Genomic DNA, 20,318 nt, shown 5'->3' with positions numbered 1-20,318 from the left:
CTCATAGCAGAGGAGCCTGATGTGGGGCTCGATCCCATAACACCGGGATCACGCCCTGAGCCAAAGGCAGACGCTTAACCGCTGTGCCACCCAGGCGCCCCAACTAGTAAGCTTTTTAAGGTGAAAAATTTAGCAAATAATTTTGGGCTTCATTTTTCTGATCTAGCTCCTTTAAACACCCTCTATGAAGCTCCCTACTCATGTTCCCCAATAGATTGCTGCCCTTTTCTTCATCCCCAAAGCATTTAGGCAGAATCCCAGTATATAGATTGTACAGGATCAAAAAAGACTGGCTGTGTGGAGATTAAACTTAACTCATGAGAAAGTGACCAAAGAGTACAAATTTTGTAGTAAGACATAATAGAAATGTTTTCTTTTAAATAATTTATACATTGTGTTTTCTGCTCACTGTTACTTTTTGGGTCCACATCTGTGACTATCAGGAGAGCAAAAAAAATAACTTTTCAAAGAATCGACCAATGTAAAATGGCATGCCTCAGACCATGGAGAGGAGGCAGAAGTTGGCGACAAACCAGAATATACTGACTGCACAATACTAGGAATATAAAGCAGTGGTTTAACTACATAATCGTACTGGTGCAGGAATAAACAATTTTCTGGAAACAACCATAGACCCTCAAAAATGACAAAAGTCTGAAGCAGATAGAGTTTATTATTCCTACCTCTGAGGAATTAAAGGCATATTAAGAGGGCATTTACTTCTTTATTAATGCATGAGGAAGTACAGAACCAGAGGCCACAATAAAAAAAAAATGATGAAGTATTAAGAGTGTCTGACATTGGTCGTCCATGTTTGGTATTTCCATGACACTGCTGGATTTATTCAAGTGATATTAGTCAGTTAAAGAAATCTGCAGTACGATTTAAACAACTCGTTCATAAAATGAATCAGGACAAATCCATGTTAACAAAGGGCCTCAGCTTTATGGAACAAGATGATTTATAAAAACGTATCTCTGGCTATTTTTACAATATATTTTAATTGCTACTGTTTTCAACTTTTAAGAGAGGAATGGGAAATATTAACTAAATGGATAAGAGATTTATAATAAATTCAAGTCCTGATTCTTCTATTCTTCATCTATCTAACAATTTGTTGGCTGGACCCTCTGTGCCATAGTGTGACAGATAGAAACAAGCAAAGGGGAGAAAGAATAATAAGTAGACATGATATTGATAGTAACTCACTTCAGTGAAGCTGGAAAAACCTGTAACTCACTTTTCAAATCATATACGTTTAGGATTCAGAGACTTTTACAGATTTTATTTATTTAACCTCCCTCCAGAGCTGGAATCTGACAGGACTCATTTTCATCATTAAAATATACAAACTTCGTAATAAATGCTATTATTTATTTTACCACCAAAACATCAATAAATTATTTGCCATTACTTTAATTAAGGTAACAGGAACCAGTATCATAGTCTGTCATTTATTATGATATTCGGAGGTCGAAGAAAATCCATTTGTGGGATTTTTTTTAAGCTATCAAATTTGAGGAAAACCCAAATTCTTAAGGGAAAAAATGAAGAAGTTGATGCAACAGCTTACGTTTATTCAACACCAGAAATGACAGCTTATGGTGTCAGACCTATTTAAGTATTTTTAGTGGAAAAAAAATTATGTAAAACAGAAAAGCCAACATTTCCACAATGCGGATTGTCCTTTAAAAGTCTAAAGACATTTATCTCCAGTTACGTTTATAGCCACATTTTAATTATCTGACCAAATGAAAGTGAATTCTGGAAAATTAACATTACATATGTCTAGTTTGCAATATGATGCATAGAAAGTGCATATATATAAAATTAGGTACAAAAAAATCGTATTTCCAAATCAGCACACCGATCCTCAGTTAGGCAACTGAAATGTACTTGGACCAAAGTAAGAGGCTGAAAGCAGGGTTTCACAGGTGTTGCATAGACTCGTGATATGTCTCCCAATTTTTGAAAGTGAATTCAAAAATAAAGAAATAAAAGGAAAACAGCTATTTTCAAATTAACGAACATAGTGTGTAATTATGCTTTTGGAGAAGATCTTGTGGAATTAATAAAGCACTTGTGTAAGTCACATTTGAATTCACTTTATCAAAAAAATATAATTATTTGTTAAAATAACTTGATTTGAAACATCCTGAAACATCTTAAACGTCTTGAAACATCTCATTCCTTAACTACGATGTATCTCCCCATTTGAATGTAAACCAAAGGCTGATACTCAGGTGATGGGATCTGATGTGCCAGTAAATAGGAGTCTTTAATAGACGGATACATTTCAGTCCTGGCTTTTAAAGGGCCTCCTCCAGGGGCCTCCCAGATATCGTGGAGTCCCACACTTTCAAGACCCAGCATCTAGAGCTGTTTCGAGGGCCAACAGGAAGCCCCAGGCCCCTCCCTCCACAGCATCACTCCCTTCGCTTCTGATTAGTCAATGACCATTATTAAATATTTTTAGTATGACCACTGAGGAGACCTAGTCTTCATTTGAAATATTTTTATTTTCCTATGGAGCTGTTGTGTACTAAATATTCATAAGAAATTCATCTTTAGTACTTTACTTAGTGTGGTTGGATTTTTTGTTGTTGTTTCATTAGCAGATTTCTGGTGCAAATATCTTTTAAGCAATAAGCCAGCAGATCAGAAGCATTGTGCATATTTAGGGAGAACTGCCTGTGGACAGCTATCGGGAAAGTGAATGGCAAAGTGGGTCACTTAATTTATCTTCCTTTTTTTTTTTTTTTTTGCTGTTATAAATAAGTCTTGACATGAATACCATACTTTTTTGAGATTATTCATTCAAATTGTAAAGGGTCCTATGAAGTTTTCTAAATAGGGAAAGTAAAATATGACTGATCACTTCAAAAATAATGTGTGGAGGCATTAAATTTGAATTAAAGGGCATAAGAGTTGGCATGCGATTAAATAATTCAGTCAAGTCAAATCCTAAAGACTAAATTATGACATAAGAGGTGTGTTTAAATCTGTAGCAAAATGATAGAAATAATCTTTCTTTATCATGTTCAATATATATTTTTTCTATTCATCAGTTTATCACATTCATGGAAGTGATTATGCATATTGACATTTTTTCAATATAGGTTATTCAGAATTGCTATGATAATTCTTTAATGTTTCTATCATAAAATTTTATTTTCTTCTCCATTTATTTGTTTTTGTAGCATATATGAAATTGAATTCCTAACAGAGATGTATGCAAGTTATTCACCTATGGGCTTATAAAGCCTGCTTGAGTCACAAAGTTTTAACTGTGATAGACCAGACTACTTTACTATTTGAAGGACAGACTTCTGTAGAAGTCAACAGTTTTGGAGATGTTAGTAAGAGGATTTGTAGTAATTCTGATTTTTAGAATTTATTTTCTAAGAATGCACATTGAATATTTAAAAAGTACCCATTTATTAAATCAAACTTTAGAGAGTGTGTATATGATTCAGCAGCAATTAAATATATGATTTCACTTTATTTATATTAAACACATCATGATCAGTAAGCTTTCGGGTATTATATGTGTGCCTGAGTATGAGAACAACTCCGAATGGCATAATTTGGGTCATAAAAAGTCCTGTGATTTTAAAGCATTTAAAAAGATTTTCCTATTCTAAAAGGAGAACATATTCCATAAAATTTGAGAGATCAAATTTGGAGAAGTAAGCCTCAATACTAAAAGACATCCTAGAGCCTAACAGGTAGAAAGAGTTGATATAAAGTGTGCACTTATGTAAGTCATTTTTGTTTATCACTCTAATAGAAGAAAACATTTTTCTTAACTCCAGTTAGGAAATCATTATACATTTTTATATATCTTTATATAAAAAGTTACAAGTAGCAAGCATATGACACAAAGCAATAGAAGCGCATGCTTTTTACAATGTGTCTAATAAAAAGGATATTTTTCCAACTCAAATAGCCAGTACTGACATGCAGGGTATTTTCTCAAACTGTCAATTCAGTCATATTGCTAAGTGCTTAATCAAAAAACATTTCTGTTGAAGGGTGTGAATGGTAAAATACCTGATTTCAAAAACTCTTCTGAAACTTAGTTATCTTTCGTTGATATAAAACAAAAAGGAAAGTGGGGACACTTGGGAAAGACCGAGAAAAAAAAAAAAAAAGAAAGAAAGAGAGAGATGTTTCTTATTGCAATCTAGTTATTTTTACCCATGACTCTTGGCTGCATGTAATCATAATACAACAATAGTTGTTTATAGTCCAGAAAACCTCTAGCTGGAGCTTCCATGGTCCATATTTTCACTTCTTAACTGTAGCATGTTCAAAATCCCTCAGGAACGCACTATTCTCAAGCAGTCTATCTAATGAAAACAATGTACATGGAACACAAAGTTCATCCAAAATCATATTGTTCACATATCACGCAACGTACAATTTTATAACAAGGACATAAAACAACATAGAAACAAAGTGAAACTAACAATAAAAAGGAAAATTGGGATTGTCTTAATCAGGAACTAATTTCTTCTTCAAGTTTCCAGTAAATCTCAAAATGTATTTAAAAACTAAGGAGCACTTGGTGGCCAGCAACCAAATTACGAAATGAACATATCATTGTGCAGCGGGGATGTCTTGCCGAAGGAATAACAAATGTCTGTGATTCTTAAGTTTGGATAAAGGCAGTGGAATGAATTTAGAAATATGTCCACTTTTCACAATTCACTATAGAATTTTCGTTTCACAGTCCCCATGTTTGTATAAATAGTTCTTCTCTGAAAATAAAACACAGTTAAAACATTTTCTCCCAATGAAAAACACATACAAATACACCAATTTATCAAGGTAATATAGAGCATGGAAATGCATTCACCTAATTCAAGAATAGTTGATAGGCTTGAAGTGTTTTGAAGAGTTTAGCTGTCAAGCAAATTTAATTGGAGACAAATTAGTCTAATATAGATACAGATTATCAAGTGCTAAAAGTAAAGCTCTTATGGTATTTGACCACAAAATAGATGTACACACAGACAGCTAGTATTTATGGAACATTTTACCTTGTTAAGCATTCAAATTTGATATCATAGAGTTTGGCATAACATGCTGCATTTAACTTTGATGAAATAAGCTACATATTCATGCAAAAATAAAGAGTGCACAGATTGTGTAAGAACCACCAAATACTAAGTGCATGAGTCTGAGTAGAATATTGCCAAATTAAATAAGAAAATTAACCAGCTTTATATGTTGACTTCAGTTATATTGAGACAATATTCAATTGTTTTTGTTATGAAAAACTTGCATTTCTTCTGATATTTTTGAAAAGAGTTTACTAGTTTTTTGTATTTTAACCTTAAAACATGTAAAATTTTACTTGTTAATTTAACATCCTTTTTAAATAGCATTCTAGTACAATGCCTGATGGCAAGAATATGAACATTTATTTTAAAGATATGTATACTATATATAAGTCATCACTCCATCAGCATTGAATCCAGTGTATTTCTGATTTTGAAATATTATGAAACACTTATCTCAAGAGATAATGAATAAATAGCACATTCCCTAAAAAAATCTACAAGACAATTGCAACAAAACAAAACAAAACAGAATACAACAAGGTGGGAGAAGGAACCAAGGGCATTCGCTTACCTTGAATTTTCTTTTTAGACCCTAGTTGTGTTGTATTCAGATTCATGTTTGCTTAGAGACCCAATGAGGCAGAACCTGGAATGTTATGGCTATTTCATTCAACAAAGTAATATTTGCACAAAAAATAAATATGCATACAAATATTTACTTAAAAGCATTCCTAAAAATTCATTAAACTGTGGAAATAGATTTTTTCCAGCAGCATGCAAAAATATTAAATCAACTAAAAATATTTTAGGTTCTGAGGATGCATAATGAATTGGGAAAGTATGTCCATTTATAAAACAAACTAAATGCTAGTAAACATGCAAAACAAAACCTATGTATTTTGGATTGGGGGATTTAAAATAGACTTTATTTTCTAAATTCAATTTTCTTTCCCTAAAATTTTTACCAATTTTAGGGCCAATAATATGATACAGACAATATTATCTTTATGTTAAAAGGGAAATGAATCAAACATTTCTACTATTTTTCTACATTTAAATATAAATGTTTTGTCTTTTAGCATACCATACTATTATATGCAGTTCGTAATGTTAAGTATTGTGTGATATGTGGAAAAAGGGATTTCAGTATTTTCATTTTCATACAAAAAATATAATACATTATATTGCAAAATAGGTTATTTTTACATTAAAATTATTCAACGAGATGGGTTAAATATCTTGGTAAGGCAGTTATTTCCAAATATCATTTCATATCTGAAAATATATTAAGTATTGGTGAGAACAAAATTCATGACTATGTGGAAGCCAATTAGCAATACAAATTTATCATATAATTTAAAGCCATCGTTTTTGTAGAATTAAATACTATATGTGTGTAGGAATAAACGAAATATCTTTGGTCTGTGTGTGCTCACACACAAACGCTTCGGTATAGAAACAGGATTTAGGAAGGGCACGGATAGCACTGAAAAGGAAAAGGGAGAGGAAAAAATTGAGACACTATGGTTTAAATCACTAATAAAAAGAGGAACTGAACTATGAAGATCAAATAGAACACAATGTTCTGGAGGCATTTCTGTCCTCAAGTTACAGTTGTCATCAAAAAATCTATTGATACTGACCGCTGGACGGCTTTGTCGTGTCGGGACAGCCTGTGGCTCGTCGTGGGCACCTCCTCGATCTCGTCGATGTCACAGGCATCGGCGGCATCTTGCGAGTAGTTGTGTTTCATGACGAGGATGTTTCTTCTGTTCATGGGTGGGATGAGGGGCTTGACGGGCTGCGGGGGCATTTCTGTCAAGACAGAAGCATCTCTTGTGCTGAGGTTACTGCGGCTGCCTTTCGTACTGGACACTTGTGACCCACAGTGATGGTCGTGCACACACTTGGAAGAGGATCTCCGCAGTTTATGATAGTTCTCAAAGTCTTCTGCCACATCGGCAAAGTCAGCGGTAGCTCCTGTCCCTCTCAGAGTACATAACTCATAATGCGGAGGTTCGAACACCTCCTGGAAAACTGTCTGGTCAAAGTCCGATTTCCTTTGCACATATTTTTTACGGGGCTGTTTGATCTGCACAATGACAGAAACGATAATAAGGATGATCACAATGCAGGAAGTCACGCCAATGACAGTCCCACTGGTGTTGGTGAGCTGGTCCAGCAGGCTGGCTTTCCTCTTCTCTACGGGTTGAGGAGAGCGAAAACAACAAACAAAACAAGAAACAATCCACCACGCATTAATACCGTAGTCAAAGCACATGGAAAGGAGTACACTGAGCAGAGAATTTTTACAGGCTTAAAGTAACATGAATAAATCTTTAAAAATAAACAAGAAGTTTCCCTTTTCACAAGGGCCCTATCTTCTAGCCTTAGAGACAGACCTCTCATTGCCCAGCATCCCTACTTTCAACATATGTTTGAAGAAGATCTTACAAGACCTTTAGCATGACATTGGGAAATAAATGAGTAACGTTAAAAGCAGTAAATTATTTTTCTTCTCATAGGTATAAGAAAACATCTAAAACCCACTAGTGGGAACACAACCCTACCTACACAGTTTTGAATTTATTCCTGACATAAATAACGGAACTCACAGTAATACCAATATTCTGATACCATGACAGACACTTCTGGAATGGTGGCATGAGTCCATTTGTGGGCCTTTTTCCCAATGAAACAACCACAACTGGTAAAAACGATTAACAAATATATTATAGTTCTGGAAATTGTCCTAATGGAAACAGAAAATGGAAGTACACTTATTCAAATAAATTTACTAAATTTCTTTGAGGACAGTGAGAGTCTGTCCTTAAAACCCGTTACACCACCCCCACCGCCATGCAAATTTGTCATGATGGAAGCTTACTTAGGGAGGTTTCAGATGATGGTGTAGGGCTTCCTCTCCCTAACGTTCCCCACCTACAGCTACAGTACCTCCCTAAATGGAGCAAACCACAAGCATTTCTCACCATCCCCTGAATCCACAGTGTGGGTAGGTACTCTATTCCAGGCGGGAGAGGCCGAGTTATCAAGTGCTCCATTCCTCCTCCCAGCCACCACCGGTAGGATGGAAGCTCTACACCAGGTGCAGCAGGCTGAGAACGCGTGTCTCAGATCACACTTGCCCAAGCTCACCCATAGAGTCAATCTGCCTGGAGAGGCAAGCTGAGAAGACCAGAGGTTACCAGCCTCCTCCAGGACCCTATTCGTAAGGTAGTGGTATTACTCTGAGAGAAGTCCGTCACTATCCCTGCCTCCTTTCAACACCCAGAGCAGTAATGAAGATATTTAGCCCATGAAGGGAGGCAGACCACAAGAGCAGAGAGCACTGTAGCTTTGCCCAAAGAAAGTTACATTTTTGGAACAGTGTGGAAAAGTTCAAGCCTAAGGAAATTCCAAAACAGCAGCCATGTTTTGGTAAGTGATTAAGAGGAGAGTGTCAAGCTCCTCAGTAGCAACGAGCCAGACCTGAGAACAGGGAGGAGTTTAACATAAAACACCAGGAAAATAACAGGTAAAGAGAGCCTTCCTAGTTCAGAACAAACCACAAAGGCTGGACTCAAAGACGAACCCCCAGTGGAATTGAATTTCATTGGATCAGACCTTGGAACAATTTATACTCCTGGGAACTGTCCAAAATGACAGAACAATTGTTCAGTAATTAGTGGAGACTAACAGCTGGGTGTGATGCCAACAGACAAACAGATAAACAGAAAAGGGAAAGGCTGGTCACAGAGCGCCATCTAAGGCTATGGTATGCTTGCCCACAGCATGGTCTCCATGCAGCAACATCAGGGACAGACATCACTGAAACAGGCCAGTCAAGTCTACCCTTACAAACACATACCCAAGAACACAATAGCAGCAACGAGCCCTGGGGAGGGAGGCATCAGTATCCAGAATTGCTACAATACATCATTTAACATGGAGTTTCCAGCAAAATATCACAAGGCATGTAACAAACAGGAGAACGCAATTCATACACAAGGGGAAAAAGCCTTGGAGAGGGCCAGACATCAGACTTAGCCGACAATGATTTCAAAGCTGTTATAAATTTGTTCAAGGAACTAAAGGAAACAATGGTTAGAGAAGTAAAGAAAAATAGGAGGATAAGGCCTCATCACATGCAGAACAGCAACGAAGAAACAAAAATTACAAAGGAGTGAAAAATCTGGAGTTGAATGGCACAGTCGCTGAAAGAAAACTTTCATTTGAGTGACTCAGCAGTCCATTTCAGCTGGAAGAGGAAAGTAACAGCAAACTTGCAGAGAGATGAGGGAAAATTACGCAATCTGAAGAAGACTAAGGTAAAAAGATGCAGGAAAATGAACAGAGCCTCAGAAAAATGAGGCAAACCATCACCTGCACCAACATAGTGACTGAGCGTATAAGAAGGAGAGAAAATAACAGAAAAATATTCAAATAAATAAAAGGTGAAAACTTCCCAAATTTGATGAACAAATTCACATCCAAGAATTTCAACAAATTCCAAGAGAAATGAAATGATACCCACACTCTGACATAAAAGATTAAAAATGTTGCAAGAGAAAATCTTGAAAGCATGAAGAGAAAAATGACTCCCCACATAGAAAGGAACCCCAATCAGATTAACAGCGGATTTATCATCAGAAATTGTGAAGGCCAGAAGACAGAGCCATGACATATTCAAAATGCTGCAGGCAGAAAAACCAAAACAAAAACCGTTGATCAAAAACTTAATATCCAGCATGACTAACTTTCAAAAATGGGGATAAAACAGACATTTCCAGACAAACAAAAATAAACATAATTTAATGTTCAAATAAATGCCTTAAAAGAAATATTAGAAGAAATTCTCGGGATTGAAAGTAAGTGACTTCAGACAGTAATTCAAACCCAAATGAAAAAATTAAGTAGGCAGTAAATTAAAGAGGCGAATAAATATTGCTAATAAAGGCAATTTTATACGTAATTAAAAAGGACTGTAGAGTTGCATATTTCTTCTGCATTCTTCTCTTAACTTTTTAAAAGAGTAATATCATATGTATAAAATCGTACTGTTGGGCCTATAACTTAAAGAAATATTATATATTTGGTATTAACAATGCAAGTGAAGTAGGTAAGAGCAAAACTGTCCTGGAATAAGGAAGTGACATCAGATGGGAATGTGAACCCACAAAAACAAAGGAAGAGTATCAGAAATGGTAAAGAGGGAGGGTTATATAATGAGCTACATGAATATACACTTGCTCTAAAATTATATAAAGTAATCATGACAGCAATGGATTATTCCTGGATTTGTAACATATATAAAAATAATATGTACAAAAGAAACAGGTAAAAAGAGAGAACAGAGCTATATTAAAATAATGTCATTGAGATTAAATTAGTATAAACCTGAAATAAATTTCGAGAAGTTAAGCTGTATGTTGTAAGCCCTAAAATAACCGCTAAGAAAATAACTCAAAAATACATTAAAAATCACTAAAGGAATTAAAATGTTACACTAGAATATATTGACTCAGTGCAGAAAAGACCAATAAAGGAAGAAAAGAGGAACAAAGATACATGAGACATAGAGGGGAAAAGAAGTAAAGTGTCAGATGGAAATCCAACTGTACATCGATATCAGCACTAAATATGAGTGGATTAAACAATCCAATGAAAAGGCAAATATTTTCAGACTGGATCGAAAAATAAGATCCAAGTCTATACTGTCTACAGAAGACATACTCTATATTCAAAGATACAGATGCCTGAAAACAAAAGGATGGAAAAAGATCGAATATACAAAGTGCATTTAGAAGAAAGCTGGAGTGGATGTGCTAACATTGGAAAAAATAAAGCAAAAGGTTATTAAAAATAAGAAGATAGTTTTATAATGACCAACAAGAGGGTCAAGCCATCAGAAAAATACAACAATTTTAAACATACGTGGACCTAACAACTAAGTTCAAGAACACATGAAATGAAAATTTACAGAAGTGAAGAAAGAAGTAGAAAATTCAACCATAGTAGTTGGAGAATTCAACAGATACTTTTTTTAAAAAAAGATTTTATTTATTTATTTGACAGAGATAGAGACAGCCAGCGAGAGAGGGAACACAAGCAGGGGGAGTGGGAGAGGAAGAAGCAGGCTCATAGCGGAAGAGCCTGATGTGGGGCTCGATCCCATAACGCCGGGATCACGCGCTGAGCTGAAGGCAGACGCTTAACCGCTGTGCCACCCAGGCGCCCCTCAACAGATACTTTTGAAAATAGATAAAATATGGTAGAAAATGAAAACAGAAATAGAAGACATGAACAATGCTGTAAACCTATATCTCTAGAAAAATCCATCTAACAATGGCAACATGCATTCTTTTCAAGGGCACATGGGGCATTTTTTAGGATACACCATACGTTAGTCCATGGAACTAACTCCATGCTACAGGCAGACCTCATTTTATTGTCACCTTGTTGCACTTCACAGATACTGTGTTTTTTAACCACTGAAGGCTTGTGGCAACCCCGCACCAAGCAAGTCTATCAGCACCTTTTTCCAACAGCATTTGCTGACTTTGTGTCTCTGTGTCACATTCAGTTAATTCCTGCAGTATTCCAAACTTTTTCATTATCACGATATTTGCCCTGTGACCAGAGATTTTGACTTGCTGAAAGAGTTCATGATGGTTAGCACATTTTAGCAGTATTTTTTAAATTAAGCTATATAATACATTGCTTATAAGGACATTCTGCTCTCACACCCTTAACAGACTACAGTATAGTGTAAACAACTTTCATATCTGCTGGGAAACCAAAAAATTCACTCGACTCGCTTTATCGCGATATTCGCTCTATTGTGGTGGTCTGGAACTGAACCCGCAGGATCTCTGAGGTGAGTCTGTCACAAAGATCGAAATGGTAAAGGTGTGTTCCCCTCTCAAAAGAGATTGAATTAGAAATCAAAATAGTGGTCTTGCCATCTGGAGAAGATAAACATGGAAGCTCATCAAGCATATTGATCCATGGACACTCTCTTCACTCCTCTTTCATGTCAAACGATCCTTACAGAGGCGGGAACAAATCCCATTGGGCAAATAAAGCTTATGACTACCAATCAGTAACGGTGCCGACTTAAGATTCTATTACACAAATTACTTAATCTCCCATCCGTTCAGAAGCGATTCCTTGAATAATCACCTACTCCCACCATCAAAATGATCGAGGCCGCAAATGCCTTACTCCTTGACCATGAGCCATGGCGACTGAGGCGATGCCTCGGCTTCTGGCCCCAGGAGACATTTTGTAGACAATACTGGACTTTCAGCATGAAAGAGTTAATTGCCTGTTCCTTTCCCTCTGCAAATCAGTTAATATTGAATCTGAATAAAAGAATATGCCTGGCATTTTTCAACTTAACTAAAACACACAACATTCATAACTGGGCCACGGATCGCTCCCTGTGTAAACAAACCTTTGTGTGCAGGCAAGAGAAGGGAGCGGGGGCATTGGAAGCTATTTTCATTGGAAAGGAAGAAAAGCATTTTGGTAGCAAAACTGAAGTCAGATTAAGTGGCTGAAAGTACCTGAACTCACAAACGTTCCTTGAATGCACTTTTCCTCTAGAGCGCGTGCACACAGTCCAATGAGGACAGACTGGAATAAATGAGAGGGGCAAGCACGGACGAAGGAAACCAGATCTGAGAAGAAAAACACACTGCACTAAAAGCTTCATTTCCTCTCCATGGCTCTGCAGGCTCTAATAAGATGTCTTTAATGAGCATTTGAGCATTAACGATTCTCTACTACACATTAAAGAATGAGGAAACTTCTGGCAAAAGCAAAGAAAGACGTTTACACATGAATTACAAAATACACACGAGGCTCGACAAAGCCCCAATACACGTCAACTTTTAAGTCCGTCTGATACATCTCCACACTGTGATAAACTTCTTCCCCTCTACAGGCAGAGGACTTTGGCAAATTTTTAGGTCTGATCATTACCTTTACAATGATTCTCGTCCCAAGGATACACACAGTTCTGGAGTCCATTGCAAACCAGTGTATTGTTAATACACATGTTACTATGGCAGAAGAAAGTATTGCCTTCACAGGGAGCTGAAAATAAGAAGAAAAGAAAAACGAAAAAAGTTAGACCTCATGTTCAGTGGTAGATCACTCATATTATAAACCTAAAAACAAAAAGGCTAGAATGATAATTTTCCATCAAATTGAGATAAATGACCCAACATTCCATTCTCAGAAGTGTCGCCATTGTGGTAATTATCTCTTGTGTTGCTAACAGAGCTGGCACTTCTCTAGATGTGCTCAGTTTATAAAACTGGCACAGGAGGGTTTCCAGCATAAAAATGAAGTACATTATCTATTAGGGTTCTTTTTTTTTTTTTTTGACTCGGTGCATTGATTTAACAAAAATGCAGCGCCTACTACGTGCATGACACTATGCTTTACACTGAAATTCCATCTGCACAAATTTAGTTGTACTGTGCAAGAAGTCTCAATTAACTGAAATAATTCTGTGAAGTACGGGCTTACAAAATACTAACGAAGAAAGTATATGTTAAACAAATCCCCATATCATTGTTGAAGCATAGGAACAAACCAACGAACGTCATGGAAATTCAGAACAAGGGAGAATGAATCCTGAACAACGTAAGAAAAGTACATATTATTCTCATCGACATTTAGCATACATACGGTGATGAAATTGGCCTACTTTGCATGTATTCCGACGTATTCCACACAGCCTAGTAACTTGAGGTACAGTGGTCCGTGATCTCCAGATCACAATATACATTAAGGCGCTGGGAGGAAAAGTAAGACCCCACGGAAGGTCCCCAATACACAGATGTGAGAAATAGTGAAGAGTTTAATATAGCAAAGTATAGTGTTAGACATGACTTCAATATTAGGAAAAGTTACATTTCTTTCATTATCGGCGTAATAGGATGTTTAGAATAATCAGTCTCTAGAGTAATAGTGCATTAGGGATGATAGTTTATAGATCGTGCTTTAAAGCTAACTTTTGTTTTTACCGTCGAAATGATCCCACCTATCTTATAAAATGTGATTTTAGTGTTTCATTTTTTTCCCTCAATAATAGCTCTAAGACCCTTTAAAGGACAGCATTCTAGAAGAACATATTTGATATAAAACACATCTTTACAGTGGTTGATCGATGAGTAAAGATTTATTAATGATCAGTACTATCTAAATGCCAGTCATGTGGTAATGACTTTTTCACCTTCAAGACTATATATCCTGGGTATTTTAGACAGTTACCTTCTTTAAATGTATTTGCTATATTAACCCGAAGTGTCAGGCAAATAATTTGCATAAGGCAACTTAGTATATCTTAACACGCCTAGAGAAATCCTAAAAACAACAATAACAACAAAACAAAACAAAAACACTCAAGTCTTGAAAATAAAAAATATGGCAAAGATACAGCTAACTCAAGCAAAGATTCCTTCTGACTCACCTCACCCTTCCCTCCCCACCCTTCCCTCCCTCTTCCCAGAACAGCTCCTTCTTCCCTTCGCTTGGTTTGACTTTAGGCCCCTGGCTAAAGATTTAAAAATATGCAGTGGTCATTTTGAAAAAACAAACAAACATATTGTAGAGTAGAAAATACGCAGTAGTCATTTTGAAAAGAAAGTATCACGTTTAAAATGGGCTAGTAACTTGTTAAGCCTCATAGAAGGCTTTTATAATGTAAAATTTAATGATTTGATACATGATTGCAAAAATCTGCTCATTAGTAAGGAAGAAAATTAAAATTTCCGTAGTCCACCATAATGTCTTTTGCAGAACCGATACGGTCTGTTAAGCAGATAATGAATGCTGTCAAAATGTGTACACAGAATAAGAAGGAGCTTTCTGTAAATGGAGTGGCTGCAAAATGCCTTAGTAAAAAAACGTAAAATAGACATATGCCCTAATAGATTGTGGTGGTTCTGAAAATACAGTTATCCATCAAGTAAGAAATACCTTTAGGAGAGCATAGATATTTACTGCCCTTCCAGAAGGAGTTGGAAAAATTGCTACAGTTACTATTAAGTAGGGTGGGTTAGTTTTTTAAATTTTAACTATATAAATAAAAATGACATGGCATTCTGTAATTGAATGAAATACAAGAGAATATTGGTAAGAGCACTGAAACTTGAATTCCAAATTCTCCAAATGGGATTTTGTTTTTAGTTCTGCTGCTTTGTGGTTGTGACGGTGTCTTATAAACTACAAATCAATGTGCCAGTATCAGCTATGGTTAAATATTGGTGGCTTGACAGGTAACGAACGTACAGGTAATTCAGGACTTTCGATGAATCACATTCCTGACATGCTTCTTTCCATCAAAGAATGAGGAAAATGTGCCAGTTAATCGTCTCGCTTTTAAAAATTATCATTCCAAGTACTATTCCATCTTTTTCTTCTTACTTTTGCCAGAAATTACGGAATCGCTAATGCAAATGGCAAGCAAAAGTAAACAAGCAAATCTTGCAATGGCTAAGAAAGAAATGCATAACCGCTTATATGGGGTCTGAATGTTCTAGCTCTTGGATGTCTGGATATTTCTCTCATGTAAATACAGATAGGCAGCGGCTCATTAATGATTCTTATTTCTATCTCCTGCTGAAAAGATAAAATGGCACCTTCCCGCCTCCCAAAGCAAGCTACGTTCTTATTGTGCTTTCAAGGATGTCTGGACACATTCTACACGCTGACACTATTTCCCGTGACCCTCTGCACATTCCGGATATCTGTGGCTCAGAAGCCCAATACCGTGCCTCCCCTGTCTCTGTCCTGCAGTATCCATTCTCCACCGTACTATCCAAATTGCATCAGCACTGTATTATCTGTGCAGTTTTGAAATATTATTCCAAGCTACCAAGAAAATTATCTTTTTCTTAAATCCCATTATAATTTTAAAAAGAGCTTAGCACTTAGCATATGCTTATCATCTTTCCCCACATGTTCTTTGAGGCTAAGGACATGCCTCTTAAAAATATTCATTTTTAATCTCTTCTATGGTTTAATATTTCTAGGCTTATAGTAAATATTCAACAGATACTTTTAATTGATTACTGTTCCTGAGCAAAAGGTTAACTCTGGGGGCACCTGGGTGGTTCAGTTGATTAAGGGTCTGACTCTTGATTTGGGCTCAGGTCATGATCTTGGGGTCCTGGGATCGAGCCCCGTGTCAGGCTCCATGCTCAGCACGGTGTCTGCATGTCAGTCTCCCTCCACCTCTCCCCCTGCTCTCTTTCTCTCTCTCTCTCTCAAATAAATAAATAAAATCTTAAAAAAAAAACAAAAAACCAAAAAACAGGTTAACTCTGGCCAGGGTACGTACCTGAGTATCCCAGAAAGCAGAAGACTCTAAGAGGTGTGTTTGTTAGTGGAGAGCTAACCTTCAGTGCTGTGGTTTTCAGGTACAATCCAATTTGTAATATTCTCAGAAACCATACCTCAGCATCATTTCCTGGGCTCTCTTACTATGGCGGAGAAAGACACATTCTACTAGTTTGCGGAAGACTTGTTCTACTTAGAAATTCGATATGCACTGTCAGAAACTCTTGCCTCTTAAAAACGGGCCTCCTTATTTCCTAAAACTATCTGGGAGAAACTCAAGTTAAGGGTAAGGTTTACTCACAATAACATGGCGGCCAAGGAAGCAATGCTCACAGTTCAGAGTATGGTTCCCACCTCACACGCATGGTTCCCAACATCAAGAGTCTACTTATTTCTGGAAGGAGGTTTTCTGTTGCTATCAGAAGATCAAATATAGCTTCGTATTGGCTTTTTAAAACCTGACTACATAGAAGAAACCATTTTCATAGCTTTTTGTCTCTGAACTATTTTTTTTTTTAAGAGAGGGAGAGAAAGAGAGACAGAGAATCGAGAGAATCTTAAGCAGACTCCCCACTGAGCACAGAGCCCGATGCGGGACTCGAGCTCACAACCCTGAGATCATGACCTGAGCCGAAATCAAGAGTCGGACGCTTCACTGGCCGAGCCAGCCAGGCGCCCCATCTCTGACTATTTTGAAGTGTGGAAATAGCATGAGCACAGCTACAGCAGCCTCGCCTGGTGGAAGGGCTTACTGAACATCCCCATCTCATTATCTACATGCAATGCTGAGTATTTCTTTTTAAGAAAAAGACAAACTGGATGTAGTGAAGAATCCTAGTCAGCCAGAGGAATGTCATGTGCACAAACAGCATTGCTCTGGGTTTAAATCACTCAGGGAACACAGAAGATGGATATTCTTACCCCACAAAATGGGTCTTACCTCACCGTTCCCTCTTCCCTCCTGCACCAAAACATACCCTTTTGGGCAAAGCATTATTATTATTGGTGTGTTTTTTTGGGTTTTTTTGGCTATGTAAGAGACTGCACATTAGAATGAATCTTAGCGTGTGTTTCTGCTGACACTTCTGGGACAGCAGAGTCCTGACGACTCTTGTGTGGGCAGAGCTGGGTCTCGGCTGCAAGGAGTGGTAATCCCTAAGGATAGATGGCTCCTTCCATGAACACCTACTCAGTTATTGCATCTGTAAAATGGGGATAAGGATCAGACTTACCTAGGTGATTTTGTAATGCCAAGAACTTAGGAGACTGCCAGCCTGTGGATGCAAGCATTCTAGCTGTAGCTGTACGCTGTTCCAGAAAACTAGCATTGCACGGGGGCTGTGGATCCAAAATGCTGGAGACTAAAACCTGGACCCAGCCCTTCTAGGTTGTGTGAACTGGAGCCAATGTTCCTTAAAATCCCCCAGTTTCAGTTACACATATATAAGGGAGGCTAATCTTGACTACCACACACGGATATGAGAATTCAAGGTGACCAATCTTAAAAAACTATAACCAATACTGTCCGACGGTACAGGCTAGACATGTTAGCTGGTTTTGAATTATGATGATAATTACCCAAATTTAAATAAATAAATACACTTATAATGTTAAGGAGATATCAGCTATAAAATTTAAGTGACGTGATAGGAAATTTCCTGATTGGTAAAGTGAGGACGGCCATTCACAGATCTCTCGTCAATACTAGATGGGCACGCAGACCTAAACGAATGATTTCACACGGAATAGTGCACGATAAACAGTGTCTAAAAAGAAGAGTTACACACAGAAGTGTTTACTCTATTGTGTAACAAAAATCATAGCTGTTCTTTAGCCAGTACAACACTGTAAGGGAAATAATTAAATGGGTTTCAGCACAGAGACGTATAAGCTATTATATCTCGAGGTAATATTTAAAGTATCTGACAAGCAGCTCATGGGACCCGAGCCGTCGGAGCAGACAGATGCTGACAGCTATGCCTCACCAGGCACTCGGCCACAGCCACTTGTGAGAAACTGGAAAATAAAGGTATGTATCATGAAACATCTTTTTCTCAAAAAAGTCTGGAGAATATTTATCTTAGTAGCGTCCCTAGCATATCTTTCTCCAAGCTGTTATTTCCTGCAACACCCATCGTTCCTTTCACAAAAATCCAATCCCAAGTGCTAAGCAGACAACCCCCTTATAAGAGTCAAAAAGTGGTTTCAAATTATTTCTAATATTACATGAAGAGGCACCATGATAGGTAATACAAATAATTAAGCTTATGACTCGTAGAAATTAAGGTGTTTTTCCCTTTTCTCTCTTGCAAGTAATCATATGAATTTAGCAATAGATTTCAATGTGAAAACAAAGCCACTAACACACCAGAGACTTGAAGCTCCAAGCTCTTTGATTCTATGTTGTTGTAGTATTTATGTATAAAAGGAAAAAAGGTAAGTCTGTAACCAGCCTCCATTTTTATAGCCCACTACACTGTAAACACACCTTTCTAAGATATGTTCAGGACTTTCCTGAAACTGACACTTGCTAAGTTATTTTAGTATCTTGGGGAATAATTTCTTTGCTGTACCGATGCCTAGCATAAAATACTATTGAAGTTCAATTCTAAAAAAGAAATAGAAAATAGATTTTATGCATGTTAAATATAATGGCAAATACAGATTTTAACAAGTGCTTGAACTACTTTACAGGAGGAATGTTTAGATACATAAGATCGTTATGATATTCCTTGATTCATAGGATAACAAGACTATCAAGATAACGGGCATTTTCTAACACCAGATTGGGAAGACAGATTCAGGTCCCGTCCTGGAAAGCCAAGACAAGCAAGTACGTAGAATAGATCCTGGTGTTTTGGTTCCAATATGAAATTCAGGAGTGTTTTTCCTGAAGTTTTTAGTGATCCTATAATTGAGCTTGGACGAAAGTGACAACATTGTCCTACAACTGGAGTAACACAGTTTTTGGAACAGATAAACACGACACACAGATGCAGAGTTTGAGAGTACGGACGAGGACTTTAAGTCCAATTTTAAAATTTCAATTTAAAATTTCTTAAGTGAACATTTATCCAAATATTTCGTGATAAATTCTTTGGAAACACAAAATTTAATGCAACATTTTGCTCTAGCAAGGAAGAAATGTATTGTGGGCTGAGAAACACAAAATTTAATGCAACATTTTGCTCTAGCAAGGAAGAAATGTGTTGTAAGGCTGAGAAACATAGTTCACTTTCATGTATCAGCTTTTGGTGAACCCTTCCTTGTTCACAGGGGTCGGGTATCACAAAGTCCGTTTAACTTTGTTTAATCCAGATGCTCCAATTTTATTAGTTTAGACAGGATTCTTATTTCTGAAGGGAACAGAGAACAGCATGGGAAATTACTAAGGTATAACACTGGAGGAGACATGAGGATACAGATTATTTTAAATCATAGCCTCATACACAAATATACATATGGAAGATTTTACTGGAAATACTAAGCCAAAATGTGGGCAATGACTGTTTCTAGGATATTCGCAAGTCATATTTAGCTTTTACTGAGAAATGTTCCATATGAACACATACACATAAACATATGTATACATACACTTATACACACACTTATTTTTTTTTTGTAACTGGGAAACATCTTATAACTTTTCATGAAAAAAACACCAAATAGTATTCATACTTTAACCAGTAAAATAATAGTTTTCACATAACATTTATGCCTTACTATATTTAAAGAAAATTAGTGAACTTAGTATTTCACTGAATTCACCTTGCTTCCTTTGGGGTTGTATTGAAATCCTCACTTGTTCCCACTCTCATCACTAGGTGGCAAGCGTGCACCATATTGCCTGAAATAGCATTTCCCTCTACAGCGATGTTTAAATCCTACAACACT

General features: G+C 36.8%; 1 protein-coding gene across 1 annotated transcript in view; it reads right to left on the bottom strand.

Moving 5' to 3' along the window:
• Nucleotides 1-635: 635 nt before the first annotated feature.
• The window catches only part of NETO1 (neuropilin and tolloid like 1), a 110,923-nt gene continuing 91,240 nt past the window's right edge, over nt 636-20,318 (bottom strand). Inside the window, exons 8-11 of the mRNA XM_008685891.2 lie at nt 13,056-13,169; nt 6,713-7,271; nt 5,641-5,715; nt 636-4,763 (exon numbers count right to left, since the gene is read on the bottom strand). Of these exons, the coding sequence (XP_008684113.1) occupies nt 5,655-5,715; nt 6,713-7,271; nt 13,056-13,169 (734 nt within the window). The 3' untranslated portion in view covers nt 636-4,763; nt 5,641-5,654. The remainder of the gene's footprint in view (nt 4,764-5,640; nt 5,716-6,712; nt 7,272-13,055; nt 13,170-20,318) is intronic.

The sequence above is a fragment of the Ursus maritimus genome, unplaced genomic scaffold, assembly GCF_017311325.1.
Source record: "Ursus maritimus isolate PB19 unplaced genomic scaffold, ASM1731132v1 scaffold_18, whole genome shotgun sequence".
Classification (NCBI taxonomy): domain Eukaryota; kingdom Metazoa; phylum Chordata; class Mammalia; order Carnivora; family Ursidae; genus Ursus; species Ursus maritimus.
Note: the sequence above shows the minus strand (reverse complement) of the source record. Positions and strands in the feature narration are given on the sequence as shown.